Raw genomic sequence first — 17932 nt, 5'->3', positions numbered from 1 at the left:
GCCACATGCTCAAGGTCACACAGCTCCTAAGTGGCAGAGCTGGGATTTGAACCCAGGCCATACTGGCTGCAGAGCCCTCGCTCTTAACTCCTAAGTGGTACTGATTGTCTAGGAAATGTTTGTGGAAAGAATGAACGAGTGAACTCCATGTGCCAGCCTGAGTGTATGGAACATGTGCATCTATCTGTCCTTGTACACGCATGGGCATATGTGAGTGTTGTTGTTTGTGCCTGTATGTTCACAGTGTGTGTGCGTGTGTACTGTGTGTGCCTGTGCTTTTCAAATGGGGTGGGTGGCTTTGGTGCAGCCTACAGGGGGATGTTTTCAGCCCGGAAAGGGTTGGGGGGGCGGGGGGAGAAGGATCATAGCTTCTCTAAGAGCTGGCAAGAGGACCACCCACATTGTGTCCTGGAGAATATCATGCAGATGAGATGCAAATGAGGGCCTGGTCCTCAGCCAGTTTGCTCAGGGACATTTGGATTGTCTCTGCAGCTTGAGACTTTGGGGAGGGGAGGCACAGGGGACGTAAGAAACATGTATTAGCTGAAACAGGTTTGGCTCAGTGGATAGAGCATCTGCCTGCCAACTGAAGGGTCCCAGGTTCAACTCCGGTCAAGGGCATGTACCTTGGTTGCAGGCACATCCCTGGCAGCGGGTGTGCAAGAGGCAGCTGATCGATGATTCTTTCTCATTGATGTTTCTAACTCTCTATCCCTCTCTCTTCCTCTCTGTAAAAAAATCAATAAAATATACTTTTTTAAAAAGAAAAAAAAAGGAATGTATTAATAAGGCCATTCCCTTGAATATCTATGAATAGAATCTTCATAAATAAAATCTTATTCATTAAAATATATCCCTATCAAAAAGTAATATTCAGAAAAAAAAAGAAAAATTAGAAAAAAAAAAAATATATATATATCCCTATCAAGTCTTCATATTTGGTAACATAGGGATGTTACATATATAGTCTTCATTAATACATTTTAATAAATGTTTATGAATAAATATCTATAAAGAGGATATTTCATTTTTATGCCTTTTACTTTCCCCGTCTCTGCCCCTCAGTTCCCCACCCTCCTCAGCCTCCTCTCTCTACCCAAGTGGTACTAAGTGCCAACTCTTTCTGTCTTTCCTTCCACAGAGGGAGCTTGGAAAGACATACATAACTTTTTTTAAAATGCTATTATAATATAAAGCATTAGAGCCGAAACCTGTTTGGCTCAGTGGATAGAGTGTTGGCCTGCGGACTGAAAAGTCCCAGGTTCGATTCTGCATGTACCTTGGTTGCGGGCACCTCCACAGTAGGGAGTGTGCAAGAGGCAGCTGATCAATGTTTCTAAGTCTCTACCCCTCCTTTCCTCTCTGTAAAAAATCAATAAAATATATATTTTTTTAAATGTTAAAAAAAAAGCATTAACAGACAAATCAAAAATCCTTACATTCAGAAACAAGTAAATGTGGCAAATTATTTTCTGCGCGATGCCCTCCTGCCTCTGATGGGATTGTCTCCTGAGACAGGACATCATCTGAGGGGGCTGCCTGGGCCGGGCACGGACCCCCCTGACGCCCCTCCCCTTTCTGCCCTGACCCAGCCGGGTGGAAGAGACCGGAGTGGTGCTGTCCCTGGAGCAAACGGAGCGACGCCCTCGCAGACCCATGCAGCGGGCCACCCCCTCTCAGAAGGATACCCCTAATCCTCGGGGCAGCCTTGGTATGGGGCCGGGCTGGGGCTGGGAGGGCGGGCGTTCCCAGGATGCTTAGAAGAAAGCCTATATGCCTTAACATGGTTCACCCTGCATGGCCTGCCTCCTGCCTCCTTCCTTTTCTTACCTCAAGACACACCAGCTCCCATGGTGCTCTAGGGCCATGCCAGCCCCTTTCATGCCTCAGGACCTTTGCACATGCCGGTTCCTCTGCCCAGAAAGCTCTGCTCCCTCCTCCCCTCCCTCCTTTCCTGTGACCCTGGGGTGGTTGCTTCAGTCTTGTGCTCTCTGCTCTGAAACCCGCTGGCTCCCCACTGCGCCCGCCCTTCCCTCCCCGCCTTCCGTTTCACTGCTCTTTGGCTTCCAGGCATCTTGGCCCTCCCTGATCTGGTTCCCTCCTCCCTCTTCCTTCTCCCGGCCCACGTCCCCCAGCCCGGGATGAGCTTCCCCTCTCTGCTTATTCTTAAAGGCCTCACCTGCTCCGAGCTGCTGCTGGCAGACCAGGCTCCTGGGTGTGGTGTGCGGTCGGCAGCATCCTTTCCATTTCCGGCTCAGAACTGGCTCGGGTGGTGCCTTGGCCTGCAGGGACGTTAGGACCGCTCTGAGGGCCTCTGGCCAGTCTTTTCCCTCCAGAGCCAAGTGGCCGAAGGCTGTTCTGTGCCACTGGGGAACGGGATCCAGCCACGTCGAGTTTAAATAGTGGAGTATTGCCCCACCAATGGGCAGTCGTTACTCTGTCAGGCCTACTTACTGTGTGCCCTCCCCACCCCACGTTGCCCCCTGACAGCCGAAGGGAAGGCACCCAGGACCCAGCTCCCCAGCGCTGGGAATGGTGTCCGCCCTGATTGGGTGCTGAAGATGTCAACTAAGCTCCCTGGGGATGAGGAGGGAGGACTCTGCCCCTCAGCCCTGGGTACCATCCTGTGTCCTCCCCATCTCCATGTGCCCTGCAGACACGTCTGGTCCCCGGATCCTGGCCTTCCTACACCCCCCTGCCCTGAGCGAGGCCGCCCTGGCCGCCGACCCCCGCCGCTTCTGCAGCCCCGACCTCCGTCGCCTCCTGGCACCGATCCTCGACGGGACTTCAGTAGCTGCCACCCCCAGCGCCCCCCCAGCCACACGGCGCCCCCCGAGCCCCCTTCCGGTAAGCGATCCCTCACACCAGAGCCCTGAGGGTCCAGGCTGCTTTGTTCTTTGACGTGAACCTTGCTGTTCTCTGGGCCTCAGTTTCTCCGTCTCTGTAGTGGGAAGGTTGGGGATGACATGGATCCCGGGGTCTCCTTAAGACCTAGATTCCAGATTGTTCAACTGCAATCTGGAACCAAACCTGGGACGCGCTTGGATTGGTGAGGGGGTGACCCCCTCCTAGGTCAGTGGTTGTAACAAAGCACCAAGCTCTCTGAACTTGGACTTCAAAGACGCAAGAACATCTAATGTCTTAAATTACACAACTCTGCATTCAGACCCTGAATCTGCCACTCACCAGCTGTGTTACCCCGGACAAGGGCCTCGGTTTCTTCACCTGTAAAGTTTGGACAAAGGCAAACAGCCACCTCATTGGCTATTGTGAGGGTTCACGGGAAGACCTTAGTAGGAACCTGACACCTCGTAGGTGCTCAATAGACCACAGCATAAGAGTCCAGACAGGCTGACCTTTGGCTCAGGGGTCCATATTGACTTTCCTCATCCCGACCCTATGCCCCCAAATATCTTCTCTCCACCACAAAACTAGGTTGTGACCTTGGACTTCCCTCTTCGCCCTTGAGATAGCAGTACTCTGCATCGTGTTCCCCCGGAATCCAAGACCTTTAACCCCAGAGGGCCTGCCGATCTTGGCCTCGGGCTCTGGTCTCTCAAACCTTTGATGTTTTTCCTGTTGACCTATTCCCAACACTTTGAACACCCAGGTTCCGACATCATTTGCATTTGCTGTTTGACCCTCTAGGAGTCCACTCTTTGCGATTTGGCCCTCCCTTCTACTCCTAAGCTCAAATGTCTAGACCAGTGGTCGGCAAACTGCGGCTCGTGAGCCACACATCTGTTGACTAATGAGCTTGCTGACCAATGGGATAGGGGCTTAATCACAAGGAACAACAACAGCCTGTAATTATTGGAATGGAGAGTCTAGGTCAGTGGTTGGCAAACTCATTCATCAACAGAGCATGGCTCGCGAGCTGCATGTGGCTCGAGAGCCGCAGTTTGCCGACCACTGGTCTAGATTGTCTTACTATGGACATCTCCCAGGCTCAAAAGCTGTCTCTCCTCTGTCTCCTCACAGGCCGATCTCCCGGACGAGCCTCTTGTGGACGTGGAGAAGGCACACAAGGTCTTGGCCTCTGGGAAAGACCTTGAAGCAGTGGAGACAGACCTAGCTGTAGCTCAGGTAAGGGCAGGCGTGGGGGCCGGCATTTCTGGGCTTTAAGGAAAGGTAGTGGGATGGTGGAAGGGATGAGTGGGTGGAGAGATGGACAGACCATTGTATCCATTAGGTGGGTGCTGGTGGATAGATGGATGGGTGGTGCTTAGACCGATATTTGGATGGATGGACGGAATGTTTGGATGGGTAGTTGGATAGTAAGACCTTTGGTTCATTGGATGAATGATGGGTGGATAAATGATAGTGGCAGGATGTATTAATTCTCGATTTCTGTATAACAAATTGCCCCCAAAGTCAGCACCTTAAAACAGCTCACGTTTATTATGTCACACAGTCTGAGAATCAGGAATCTGGCAGCTGCTTAGATGGGTGGTTTTGCTCCTGAGGCTGGAGTCAAGCTCTCGGTCAAGGCTGCAGTCACATGGATCCACTTCCAAACTCATGCCCGTGGTTGTTGGCATGGTTTGCTGGTGGTTGTTTTTTTTTGGTGGGGGGGGAGTTGTGTGCTTTTTTTAATATATATATTTTATTGATTTTTTACAGAGAGGAAAGGAGAGAGATAGAAAGCTAGAAACATCGATGAGAGAGAAACTGCCTCCTGCACAACCCCTACTGGGGATGTGCCCACAACCAAGGTACATGCCCTTGACCAGAATCAAACCTGGGACCCTTCAGTCCGCAGGCCAATGCTCTATCCACTGAGCCAAACCGGTTTTGGCATGGTTTGTTGGTTGACCTTCCTGGCATAGCCAGCCCTCCTCACCCTGAATCACTTTGTTAGCATAAACCATCAGGCGTAGTCCTGGTCCAAGGGTCCCACCATGAACAGCAAAGAAACACCTATCACTCAGGGAATTCCACTGTTTTCTGTGTTACCTGCCAGCTGTCAGGTCAAAGGCCAAACCTTTTTTGGGGTAAAGTTAATTCTGTAGTATGCAGAGAGATTGAGAATTCTCAAGATTTTCAAGTCCCAGCTTCTTCATGTCTAACATTTCTTTCTTTTTTAAATCTGTTCTTATTGATTTCAGAGAGGAAAGGAGAGGGAGAGAGAGATAGAAACATCAATGATGTGAGAGAATCGTTGATCGGCTGCCTCCTGCATGCCCCCTACTGGAGATCAAGCCCAAAACCGGGAAATGTGCCCTTGACCAGAATCAAACCCAGGTCCTTTCAGACCGCAGGTCAACGTTCTATCCAGTGAGCCAGACTGGCTAGGGCAGTGGTCGGCAAACCACGGCTCTCGAGCCACATGCGGCTCTTTGGCCCCTTGAGTGTTCTAACGCCACTTCTTCAAAATAGACTCGTCCAGGCCGAAAACCGACTTCTGCGCATGGGCCACAAAGTTTCAATCGCACGTGCTATTTTGTGGAAGAGCCACACTCAAGGGGCCAAAGAGCCGCATGTGGCTTGAGAGCCACAGTTTGCCGATCACTGGGGTAGGGCAACATTTCTTTCTTTAACTTCTCTCTCCTCTTGCCTTATACACCAACTAGCAAGAAGAAATTGGACAGATCCTTCGACAGTCTGGCTAGAAATCACTCAGGTCACTTGCTGCATTTCTTTTGCTTTCCACACAACTGCAGGTGGCAGTGTTGCTAAACTTTCAGCCACTGCACATCAAAAATCCCCTCTCGTCTGTTTTCAAAGAACACGTTCCTCACTTCCCTTGAAGCCATTCCTGGCAAGTTCCTCCTGGCTTAGCTTTTTACTAACATTTTTTCAAGGTAACCTAGGTCTGTTCTACCGGGCTTCGGGGCAGTGGGCAGTACTTCACTCTTGGTACCAAAATCTTACCTGTAATCTACTTCTGGATCACAAGTTGCCTTACACGTTAGAATTTTTTTTTTTTTAAAGAAGATTCCTAGTACTTTTTTTTTTTATATTTTATTGATTTTGTACAGAGAGGAAGGGAGAGAGATAGAGAGTTAGAAACATCGATGAGAGAGAGTCATCGATCAGTTGCCTCTTGCACACCCCCTACTGGGGATGTGCCCGCAACCAAGGTACATGCCCTTGACTGGAATCGAACCCGGGTTCCGTCAGTCCCCAAGCCGACGCTCTATCCATTGAGCTAAACCGGTCTCGGCGAAATTTTAAAACAGCAATTATGTGCCTGGCCAGTGTGAATCAGGGTTTGAACCAGGAGGTCACGGTTCAATTCCTGGTCAGGGCACATGCCCAGGTTATGGGCTCAATCCTCAGTGCGGGGCACGCAGGAGGCAGCTGATTGATGATTCTCTCTTGTCATTCATGTTTTTCTCTCTCTCTTTCCTTCTCCGTCCCTCTCTGAAACCAATAAAAATATATTTAAAAAACACAGCAATCATGCATTACCTCACATAATGTCTGAGGGTCAGGAGTCTGGAAGGCACTTAGCTGGGTGGCTTTGGCTCAGGGTTTCTCACGAGATTGCAGTCAGGAGGTCAGCCAGGGTTGCAGTCATTTGAAGGCTTGACTAGACTAGACGATTCACTTCCACGGTCACTTGCTGGCTGTTGGCAAAGTATCCTTTTTGCCATGTGGGCCTCTCCAGTGGGCTGCTCACGACATGACATGGTTTTCCCCAGAGCAGTGGTCGGCAACTGCGGCTCCCGAGCCACATGCGGCTCTTTGGCCCCTTGAGTGTGGCTCTTCCACAAAATACCAGGGCCTGGGCGAGTCTATTTTGAAGAAGTGGCGTTGGAAGAAGTTTAAGTTAAAAAAAAAAAAAATTTTGGCTCTCCAAAGAAATGTCAACCGTTGTACTGTTGACACTTGGCTCTGTTGGCTAATGAGTTTGCCGACCACTGCTCCAGGGCAAGTGATCCGAGAAAGAGAGGGCAACAAAAGCCATGGCGTCTTTATAACGAATGTTGGAAGTCACACACCATCATCTCGCCAATAACCTTTTGTTCCCAGGGCAACCCCAGTCACTGTGCTCGGGACTCCCCTAGGGCGTGAGCACCGAGAGCAGAGGATCCTCGGGGGCCGTGTTGGTTACCACAGCGCCCTCATACCCATTTTACAGACGAGAACCCTGACGCTCAGAATTCAGGCACACAGCTCCGAGCTGGGACACTGGCCCAGGCCCGTCCGAGGCCACGGCTCATGCTCTAACCCCCTCCTGCCCCCGCAGGACGTCGACGCCCTGGATTTGGAGATGCTGGCCCCCTACATCTCCATGGACGACGACTTCCAGCTCAGCTCCAGCGACCACCTGCCCAGGCTCTCCCACAGGCCCCTGGGGGTGGCCCCCCGGCCTCGCGCTCGGAGCTTCCACGGCCTGTCTCCCCCGACCCCTGAGCCCTCCCTGCTGCCCCGCTGGGGGAGTGACCCCCGGCTGAGCTGCTCCAGCCCTTCCAGAAGGAACACCACCGCCCCACCCAGGGCTGGGGCTCGGAAGAGGTGAGCCACAGGGGAGGAGGGATCTCAAGGGGTCCCTGACCCCCCCCCCCCCCCCCCGTCTTTGCTCCTGCCTCCTACTCCAGCCTCATTCTCAGCAGCCCTCCGTCACTGGCCTGCCCAGGCCGTACCCACAGTGAGCCCCGTGTGGCATGCTTGTCCCCACCTCTATGCCTTTGCCTAGGCCGTGCCCTCCTCCTGGAGTGCACCCCACTGTGCTCACTGTCTAATCCAAGCCCACCCGTCCACCAGGCCCCCTCCTTGGGGACATATTTGTCTCTGGCCTACAGACGGTTTTTGTCACAGTCAAGAGGACTCGCCACCATGTCAGAGACACTGTCTAGAACTAAGTTTCTAACTCCGTTGAGAATCTGTTGAAAGCTATGGACTCTTTCCCAAGAAAATGGACGTCCACATGGAGACACACACTTTGCATGTAATGTCAGAGGGTCCGTGTCCCTCTTCCAAAGATGTTAAGATTCCTAATACTCAAGCTTTGGATCTCCAAGTTTGGGGCACATGCCCAGTTAGCCTCCAGAGTGGCCTCTTCTGTCCATGTGAGGCTGTGATGCATACATCTCAGCATTCCCCAGGGCTCCCAGCTTGACACTGGCTATACAGCAGGTGCCTAATAAAGACTTGTTAAGCCCAGCTGGTGTGGCTCAGTGGTTGAGCATCAACCTGTGAATTGGGGGGGAGGGGGGATGTCACAGTTCGATTCCCAGTCGGGACATATGCCCATGAGTGTGAGGCGTGCAGGAGGCAGCTGATCAATGATTCTCTCTCATCATTGATGTTTCTCTCTCACACACATTCTCCCTTCCTCTCTGAAATCAATGAAAATATATATATATTTTAAAATTTGTTAAAATGAGGGGGGGAGGAAATTAATGGAGGGATAGATGATGGATAGATGGTTAACGGGTGAGTGGATGCATAGATATGTGAATGAATGGAAGAACAGACAGATGGAGGTTGTATGGGTGGGTGATAGATCATTGGCTAGATGAATGGAAATATAGATTGGTGGATGGATGGATGAATCAATGGATGGATGGGTGGATGGATGAGTAGATAAACAGATGCTTGGGGGAGTGAATGAATACTCATCATCTACTCACACCAGGGCCCACACCTGCCCATGTTTGCTGTGTTCTAAGATTCTTGCCTGCTTTCCTTCAGGACCCTGGCCCAGAGCTCGGAGGATGAGGCCGAGGGGGCAGAGCTGCTGGGGGTGAGACCCCCTAAACGGTGCCCTAGCCTAAGACCCGAAAACTTCCTACTGCCTCCTCTCAGCCTGGTATGTGTGGGGATTCGTGGGGTTCTCTGGCCCTCAGAACCCAGCAGGCTCAAGCTTGCTCTTCTAGGACGGGAGAGCCAGAGGGGACAGGACTGATAGTCAGAGAGAAGGTCGGTCACCCAGCTGAAGCTGGAGCTAGGACCTTGATATTTTAGCTCAGGGAAGGGGTCTGAAAGGGTTTGGGAAATTTATGTAAGTTGGTAGGAAGGGGGAAATGACAAGAGTTAGTATCTGCTCCTGTGGGGCCCCCTTTCAAACCTAGAACAGGTCTTGGCCTTGGATGGTTCGTGCAGTGTGAAAAGTACAGACACTAGAGCCTGACTGTCAGCCACCTAGTGACTGAGACCTTGGGCCGGTGATGTCCCCAATCTGAGCCTCCGTTTTCTCATCTGGAAAGTGGGAGAGTTACATCTCACAGGACTGCCAAGAGAAGCAAACGAAACCAGGCCCTTCACTGACCCTCGGCGGGCCATGGAAAACTGGGACATAAAAGCAAAGCAAACAAGACAGCACCCCTCCCCCTGCACTCTCCCTGCCTCGTCTGGCCCTGGTTAATTCTGCACAACAGCAACCCTTCCTATGCACCAGCCTAGACTGTGTGACTTCCACAAGCCCCGCCCCCCCAGGACCGTCCATGTTCTCTACTGCCCACAGTAGGGCTCTCTGGCTCCTCGCCCAGCAGGGCGGGGTGTGACGGGTACTATCAATAGCTTATATTTGTGAGTGCCTACCACAGGCCAGACACTGACTGCACTAACTCCTGGAATGATTAAATGATTCAATCCCCATTACCATTCTTGAAATATCACCACCGTCACCCACACTTACAATGGAGAATTCAGGTAACTGCATCCGTTACCGGCTGGGCAAGAACGGGCACGGCTCACCGGGGGTGTTGAGGAGAATCTAACAGGACTGTTGGCAATGGTGTGGGCAACAAGGGCTGGTGCAGTGCCCCGGGGCCTTCAGTGTGGGGAGCTGGCACCACCCTTCGCCTGAAGGCACAGAGCAGGGGATGGTCTTTGTGTAACAGACAATCAATGGATCCAACCTGCCTGTCACTGCTGGAGCCAATTCAGCAGGGACAGGGTTGAACAAAGATGAGTGTTTAATTCCAATCCTGCCGGCAGTATGGGGAGCGGCAGGTTGATGCATAGATATTCATTCACTCCCCCAAGCATCTGTTTATCTACTCATCCATCCACCCATCCATCCATTGATTCATCCATCCATCCACCAATCTATATTTCCATTCATCTAGCCAATGATCCATCACCCACCCATACAACCTCCATCTGTCTGTTCTTCCATTCATTCACATACCTATGCTTTGCAGCCCCCCATAAGCCAGCTGCTCCCATTGGGTAGGACAGGATTACGTGGGGAAGCTGGGATTGCAGGCATGGGGAAATAGGCAGAACAGGCTGGGGTGGGACTCCATTGTTTGGGCAACAAGGGTGTTAATCTTTCCACGAGAATGGACCACATTCCAAGGTTGACTCCCAAGTCCCGGGGCGGCTACGTACAACTCCCAACCAGGTCAGAACGTCCTTTCTTTAACCAACACAAGGCAGTCAAGGTTAACAGAGCATGATTAATACCCATGGCAAGTCCCCAGTATCCTATTCCTGCCCCCTAACAACGGGATCTTGGAGAAGGGGGCTCTGCCTCATAAGAGCGGAAACCTTCTGTGGAGGGACCTAGCCAGCCCACGACGACCCAGCAGCTAGAACCTCAAACACCCTCCTCTGCCTCCTCCCGCCTGCCGGCCTCTCCCAGTGCAGAAGCCAACAGGAGCATTCAGAGTGCGGTTGTGCATGGATGGAGTGCACACCCACAGCCCGCTGGGCACAGAGGGGCCACGAGGACGGAGGCACTTGCGGAGGGTGGTCTGGGACGGGGACTTCACAAAGTCACACAGCTGATGAACAGCCACTGAACCCTACAGTGCCCTTGACCTCGGCACTGCCCTATGTGATGATGCTGGTTTTGTCTCTGCAGAATTTCCTCCTGACAGGACCGGCCCCAGGGAGGCAGCAGGATCCCAGCACCCACCTCCAGGAGCTGAAGGAGCCCCGGGGTGAGTAGCAGCCTAGCTATGCATTCGCCCTGGGCCCCCGCTTGGAGGGGAGGTGCCTGGGGGCCCGAGAAAGGGGTGAGGCAAGCCTGAGGGTGGTGGGCAGCTGTCGGGGCCCAGAGGTGACTTTGCTGGAAATATGCAGCCCCTCCCTCTTCTCTCAGGGACTGGGGGGAGAGGGGGTGCTGTGGGAGGCATGTAATCTAGGCCCAGCCCCCCACGCCTAGACCTCCTGAGGCCTGTGTCTGATTACTCCGTGGGGCTGAGTCACGCCTCAGTCATTACCAGCCATCACCAGTCATTACCAGTGTGGTTAGGGGAAGTAATTTTTGCTTCTGGAGTCTCTGTTCCACCCTCCCCCCCCCCCCCCCCCCCCCGCACACCCCATCAATTATGATCTATCATAATCGTTCTTTCCTTATGGAGATGCTTGAGGACCGGTGACACAAGACAAGCTTAGCAAGAGACCTGTTTATAGTAAACATCTTAAGAAACACCTGTCCCACCCTAACTGGTTTGGCTGAAGGGTCCCAGGTTCAATTCCGGTCAAGAGCATGTACCTTGGTTGCGGGCACATCCCCGGTGGGGAGTGTGCAGGAGGCAGCTGATCGATGTTCCTCTCTCATCAATCTTTCTAACTTTATAACGCTCTCCTTTCCTCTCTGTAAAAATCAATAAAATATATTGAAAGGAAGGAAGGAAGGAAGGAAGGAAGGAAGGAAGGAAGGAAGGAAGGAAGGAAGACGTGCTTCAGGGCCACACTGCTTCCACCGCACCTCCGCAGAGTGCAGCGTGCGGGGCGAGCTGCTTTCTGGCCTGTGATGTTATCACACCATCTTCCCCCACAGCTGCCAGCTCCACTTGAAACCTCCCCGGGTCTGACTGTTGCCGGCATCTCAGACCACACGCTGCTTCACACACTCCGTTTCGGCCACAGTCACTGTCTTTTGAGTCATTCTGTCCTTTTAACACATGGACATATATAGGGAACACACAGGAAATGCCGGACGCTGTCCTAGGAGCTGGAGACACGCTGTGAACAAAACACCGAAAATTCTGCCCTTTGCAGAGCTGACATGCTAATGAGGGATACAGTTCGGAATTGTTCATCTAAAAACATTCTAACCTGTCAAAAGTTTTTTTTAAATATGTTTTTTATTGATTTCAGAGAGGAAGGGGGAGGGAGAGAGATAGAAACACCAATGATGAGAGAAAGTCATTGATCAGCTGCCTCCTGCAAGTCCCCCTCCAGAGATCAAGCACACAACCTGGGCATGTGCCCTTGACCGGAATCGAACCTGGGACCCTTCAGTCCACAGGCTGGAGCTCTATCCACCGAGCCAAACTGGCTAGAGCAAACCTGTCAAGAATTTTTGTGAGTTTGAGCCAAACTATTGACAATTGCCAGGAAGCAAAATCTTAAGGTATTGGGATAATGCTCCGGAGAATGGTGGTTTTTCCACCTTTTTTTATTGATATATATTATATTCAAAGGAAGAGTGTAAGTGGGTTACATGAAATCCATGGTGATAGATTAGAGAGGCAGGAGAAAGCAAAGGGGGGTGGGGGTGAGACACCTCTGGGATTGGATAAAAAGTAAAATGATAGGCATACTTCTTTTACTTAGGTGGGGTGCAGGATAGTTAACCGTCAATAATTAACATGATAACAATAATAGGAAGGAATCTGTGATCTCTGTTCTGGCACCCAAGGCATTTGATTGTGCCCTGAAGACTCTGGAGAAAAGGACAGTTACCAGCTACCCTGACATTTCTTTATATGTTATCACAGATGCAAAAACACAATAGTCTCTGCTAAGGTAAAGGTTGACCTTGTCAGGGAAGATACATGACCAGCCACCATCACCGCATTTAGTTTTCATTTCAGACCATCCTTTGTGGTTCCATCAGGTCTCTGAGTTTGCAAGGCTGCCAAGCAGGCCTCCCCTGAGCTTGTCAGGTCAGCATGTGGCCTTTTTCCATCCACAGAACGAAGAAACAAATACAGTAAAGAGGGCAGGAGAGCCGAAACCCATTTGGCTCAGTGGATAGAGTGTCAGCCTGTGGACTGAGGGGTCCCAGGTCCAATTCCAGTCAAGGGCATGTACCTGGGTTGCGGGCATATCCCCAGTGGGAAGTGTGCAGGAGGCAACTGGTCAATGTTTCTCTCTCATCGGTGTTTCTAGCTCTCTATCCCTCTCCCTTGCTCTCTGTAAAAAATCAATAAAATATATATTTTTTAAAAGAGTGCAAGAGACAGGAAGTGCCACTGGAGAAAACAATGCATGCAGAGGGAAAGGGAGCCAGGGGATTTTAATTTTATGATCAGACATAGTCTCCTTGAGAAGGTGATGTTTGAACAAAAACCTGACGGAGGGGAGGGGGGGAGCCGTGACAGTTTCCGGGGTAGTGCATTCCAGAGGGAGGGAACAGTGAATATAGAGGTCTGGAGTGGGGGTGTATCTGTCTTATTTGAGGGAAATAAGACCGGTGTGTGGGAGCAGAGAGGAGGGGAGGGAGGTGTAAGGCAGACGACGTAGAGCCTCTGTAAGGCATGGCAATGACTTTGAAATCATCTTGCTTTTGGAGGCTGCCTCAGGGCCTTTGCATGTGCTGATCTGGGTACCTGAAATGGTTTTCCAACTATTCTTTGCCTAATGAATTCATCCTTTATTTTTTAGTCTTTAAAAATTTATTTTTTTTTAAACCTCACTTAAGGATATTTTTCCTTTTCTCCCCCCATTTATTTTTTTTTAAATGGTAGATTTTTTTTTATTTTTTTTTGTATTAAATTACTATCTGTGTACATATCGTACCATTGCCCTCCCCTCCCATACATGCCCTCCCTCCCCAGAGTTTTATGTCCATTGGTTTTGCTTATATACATGTATACAAGCCCTTCGGTTGATCTAATATCTCCCCCAGATCTCCCTCCCCTCCCCGCTGTAATTTGACAGTCTGCTTGTTGCTTAACTGTCTCTATATCTATCTTTTGGTTCATCAGTTTATAATGTTCTTTATTATCCATAAATGAGTGAGGTCATATGGTGTTTCTCTTTCATTGACTGGCTTATTTCACTCAGCATGATGTTCTCCAATTCTATCCAGGTTGCTACAAATGATGAGAATTCCTTCTTTTTTATGGCAGCATAGTCTTCCATTGTGTAGATGTACCATAGTTTTTGGATCCAATCAGCTGCTGACGGGCACCTAGGCTGTTTCCAAATTCTAGCTATTGTAGATTGTGCTACTATGAACATAGGGGTGTATATATCCTTTCTGACTGGTGTTTCTAGCTTCTTGGGATATATTCCTAGGAGTGGGATTACTGGGTCAAATGGGAGTTCCATTTTCAGTTTTTTTGAGGAAACTCCATGCTGTTCTCCACAGTGCTTGCACCAGTCTGCATTCCCACCAGCAGTGCACGAGGGTTCCTTTTTCTCCACAACCTCGCCAACACTTGTCGTTTGTTGATTTGTTGGTGTTGGCTCCATTGATTTTTAGAGAGTGGAAGAGAGAAAGGGAAAGACAGAGAGAAATATCAATGTGAGAGAAACACATCGATGGGTTGCCTTCTGCGTGCACACCAACCAGGGAGGAGCCTGCAACCGAGGTACATGCCCTTGACTGGGATGGAACCTAGGACCCTGAGGTCTGAAGGCCAATGCTCTATCCACTGAGCCAAACAGGCTAGGACTGACTGCATCCTTCAAATCTCTAATTAAATACTACTCCTTCCATGAAACTCCGCCCTCTTCTCCCCCCAACTTCCTAAGCTCAGGGCTCATAGCACTCATCACAGACCATATTTACATAGGTGCTTGTGTAGCTGTTGGGTAATCGGCTGCCTTCTCCCAGTGAGTGTGAGTCCTGGGAAAGCAAGGGCCAGGCTGGCCAGCGGCTGGGCACAGAGCAGATCTTCAGTATATATTTGTAAAGGAAGAGCTAACGTTTATCTAACACTCACCCTGCCAACATTTGTGCTAAATTTACATACATGACCTAATCGACTCCCCGAACTGGAATGCCGGCCTCACAAGGTTAGAGAGTTTCATCCGTCCTGTTGGCTGCTGTGTCCCCGGTGCCTGGCACACAGGTGTTGCGAGAAAATGCTCACCTGTCCGAATTCAGACGACAGACTCGAGTGGGTGTCCCCCCTCGAGAGCTGTCCATTGTGGCAGGCACACTGGAATTCGCTAGCACAGGCAATATTTATCATATTGCGGGATAATGTCCCTCTTCCAGTTTCTCATTAGCTGAGTCCTGTGGAGTTTACAGCCTATTCCGAATGTCGCCGAGGTCTTATGGTGTCCTATTGGATTATTTAAAAAAAAAAAAAATGGGCTGAAGTCTTTTCTAGCCGCACCACCTCCCTTTGTCTAGGGCAGTGGTCGGCAAACTCATTAGTCAACAGAGCCTAATATCAACAGTACAAAGACTGAAATTTCTTTGGAGAGCCAATTTTTTTATTTTATTTTATTTTATATATTTTATTGATTTTTTTACAGAGAGAAAGAGAGGGATAGAGAGCTAGAAACATCAATGAGAGAGAATCATCAACCAGCTGCCTCTTGCACACCCCCTACCGGGGATGTGGCCGCAACCAAGGTACATGCCCTTGACCAGAATTGAACCCAGGACCTTTCAGTCCGCAGGTTGACACTATCCACTGAGCCAAACCGGTTTTGGCTGGAGAGCCAAATTTTTTAAACTTAAACTTCTTCTAGCGCCACTTCTTCAAAATAGACTCACCCAGGCCGTGGTATTTTGTGGAAGAGCCACACTCAAGGGGCCAAAGAGCCGCATGTGGCTCGAGAGCCGCAGTTTGCCGATCATGGGTCTCGGGGGATCTTCCTGGAACAGGTGCTACGGGCCACGTGCACAGCTCTCACACCCTCCCCCACTCCCCACATCCTGTTTGCTCTGGGGAAATTCAGTGACTGGCCGCATGCTGTTTCTCTTCTCTGAAGATGAATCAGAGAGTCATGACTCCTACAGTGTTCAATGCATGAGGCAGAGAGAAGTATCTCGGTTTTCCAGGTAGCAGCGGCACTAGTTACTGGTCCGAGCACTTCACGTGGATTCACTCATTCACTCCTCACGATAGTCTTGGGGGAGACGCACTGTGATTGGCCCATTTTACAGATGAGGTCATTGAGACACCGAGAGGTCAAGTCCCTTGGCCCAGGTCACACATCAAGTAAATAGCAGAGCCTGGATTCAAACTTGGGTAGAGTCTGGCTCCTTACCGACTGTCCTAAATGTTCTGGACACCTCACAAGCAGAACTGGCCCAAGACTTAATTGCCATTTGAATCCAGAAATGCCTGCCTCACCACCCACTTTTTTTTTTTTTTAATATTTTATTGATTTTTTGCAGAGAGGAAGGGAGAGAGATAGAGTTAGAAACATCGATGAGAGAGGATCATCGATCAGCTGCCTCTTGCACAACCCCTACTGGGGATGTGCCCACAACCAAGATACATGCCCTTGACCGGAATTGAACCTAGGACCTTTCAGTCCGCAGGCCGACGCTCTATCCACTGAGCCAAATCGGTTTCTGCATCCACCCACTTTTTAAAAGATATATATATATATATATATATATATATATATATATATATATATATATATATATATTTTATTGATTTTTTACAGAGAGGAAGGGAGAGGGATAGAGAGTTAGAAACATGGATGAGAAACATCCACCAGCTGCCTCCTGCACACTCCCCACCATGGATGTGCCCTCAACCAAGGTACATGCCCCTGACCGGAATCGAATCTGGAACCCTTCAGTACGCAGGCTGACGCTCTATCCACTGAGCCACACAGGTTAGGGCTCACCACCCACTTTTAACTGAAGGGCTGACGGGTGGGGGTGGTAATTCCCCACTGGTTTACCGTCTACCTTCCCCCACAGGCCTGGGCCCTTCACTGCTCTGTCTCTACCCAGATGAGGACGCCACCCAACCCAAAAGCCACTTCCAGCCGATGACGAACTTGACCCAGGCCCACTGAGCCGGCTCCTCTTCCCATCTCTCTTCTTCCCAGAAAGGACCTCAACCACTCTCCAAGCTGGCAGCCAATGAACAGGGCCCCTGCCCACCGCGGGCCTACCTCAGTTGTCACCTCTGTCCCCCTCCCCCGGCCGGGGGCTCTCCGGGGTGGTCTCAGCTCAGTGACCTCTGGGACGGGGGTCTCTGGCCCCGTCCTCCTCTGTCTCTCAGGACTTCCTTGGGGTTCTTCATACTGGTTACCTCATTTCTTCCTCCAACTCTCATTTTGGGTAATTAGGGGTGGGGTCTGTGTTTCTAGGCCCTGGGGTGCATAGATTACCATCATCCATCACATTTCTTCCCATCTATCTTTCTGTTACTGTTGTTCTTATTTTGGTTTTTCATGCTATGTTTTCAATTGCTATGAATTGCCTGGAGTCCATAAGAACGTGGGACTCTGATCTTCACACCCCCACTCAGGTGTTAATGGGGGGGGGGAGCCTCTGGGCCAACCTCCCCACCGCCCACCCCCCGCCCCCCTCCCCCCACCCCCTGTCACCCAGTGACTTCTCACTGAGCCCTCAGCCTCCCAAGCAGCCACTCAGCTCTGCCTACCTGGCTACCTCCTTCTCTCTGGACTTCTGTTGCCCACAGACTTGCCTGGACACTGACTTTATTATTTTATTCTTTTTAAAAATATATATATTTTATTGATTTTTTTTTTTTACAGAGAGGAATAGAGTTGAGAGAAACATCGATCAGCTGCCTCCTGTACACCCCCTACTGGGGATGTGCCGGCAACCAAGGTAAATGCCCTTGACCGGAATCGAACCTGGGACCCTTCAGTCGGCAGGCCAAAGTTCTATCCACTGAGCCAAACTGGCCAGGGCCTGACTTTATTCTTTTCTTATTTTATTTTATTTTATTGATTTTTTACAGAGAGGAAGGGAGAGGGATAGAGAGTTAGAAACATCGATGAAAGAGAATCATTGATCAGCTGCCTCTTGCACACCCCCCACTGGGGATGTGCCCGCAACCAAGGTACATGCCCTTGACTGGAGTCGAACCTGGGACCCTTCAGTCCGCAGGCCGACGCTCTA

General features: G+C 50.5%; 1 protein-coding gene across 2 annotated transcripts in view; it reads left to right on the top strand.

The window, feature by feature from the left end:
- HIF3A (hypoxia inducible factor 3 subunit alpha) overlaps window positions 1-17131 on the top strand; it is a 34852-nt gene extending 17721 nt beyond the window's left edge. For both annotated transcript variants that reach the window (XM_036416381.2, XM_036416380.2), the window contains 7 exons: window positions 1593-1711; window positions 2657-2847; window positions 3982-4086; window positions 7196-7464; window positions 8644-8761; window positions 10763-10841; window positions 16757-17131. In XM_036416381.2, coding sequence (XP_036272274.1) covers window positions 1593-1711; window positions 2657-2847; window positions 3982-4086; window positions 7196-7464; window positions 8644-8761; window positions 10763-10841; window positions 16757-16854 — 979 coding nt within the window. In that variant the 3' untranslated portion in view covers window positions 16855-17131. The remainder of the gene's footprint in view (window positions 1-1592; window positions 1712-2656; window positions 2848-3981; window positions 4087-7195; window positions 7465-8643; window positions 8762-10762; window positions 10842-16756) is intronic.
- Window positions 17132-17932: the final 801 nt, after the last annotated feature.

The sequence above is a fragment of the Pipistrellus kuhlii genome, unplaced genomic scaffold (assembly GCF_014108245.1).
Source record: "Pipistrellus kuhlii isolate mPipKuh1 unplaced genomic scaffold, mPipKuh1.p scaffold_m20_p_55, whole genome shotgun sequence".
Lineage (NCBI taxonomy): Eukaryota > Metazoa > Chordata > Mammalia > Chiroptera > Vespertilionidae > Pipistrellus > Pipistrellus kuhlii.
Note: the sequence above shows the minus strand (reverse complement) of the source record. Positions and strands in the feature narration are given on the sequence as shown.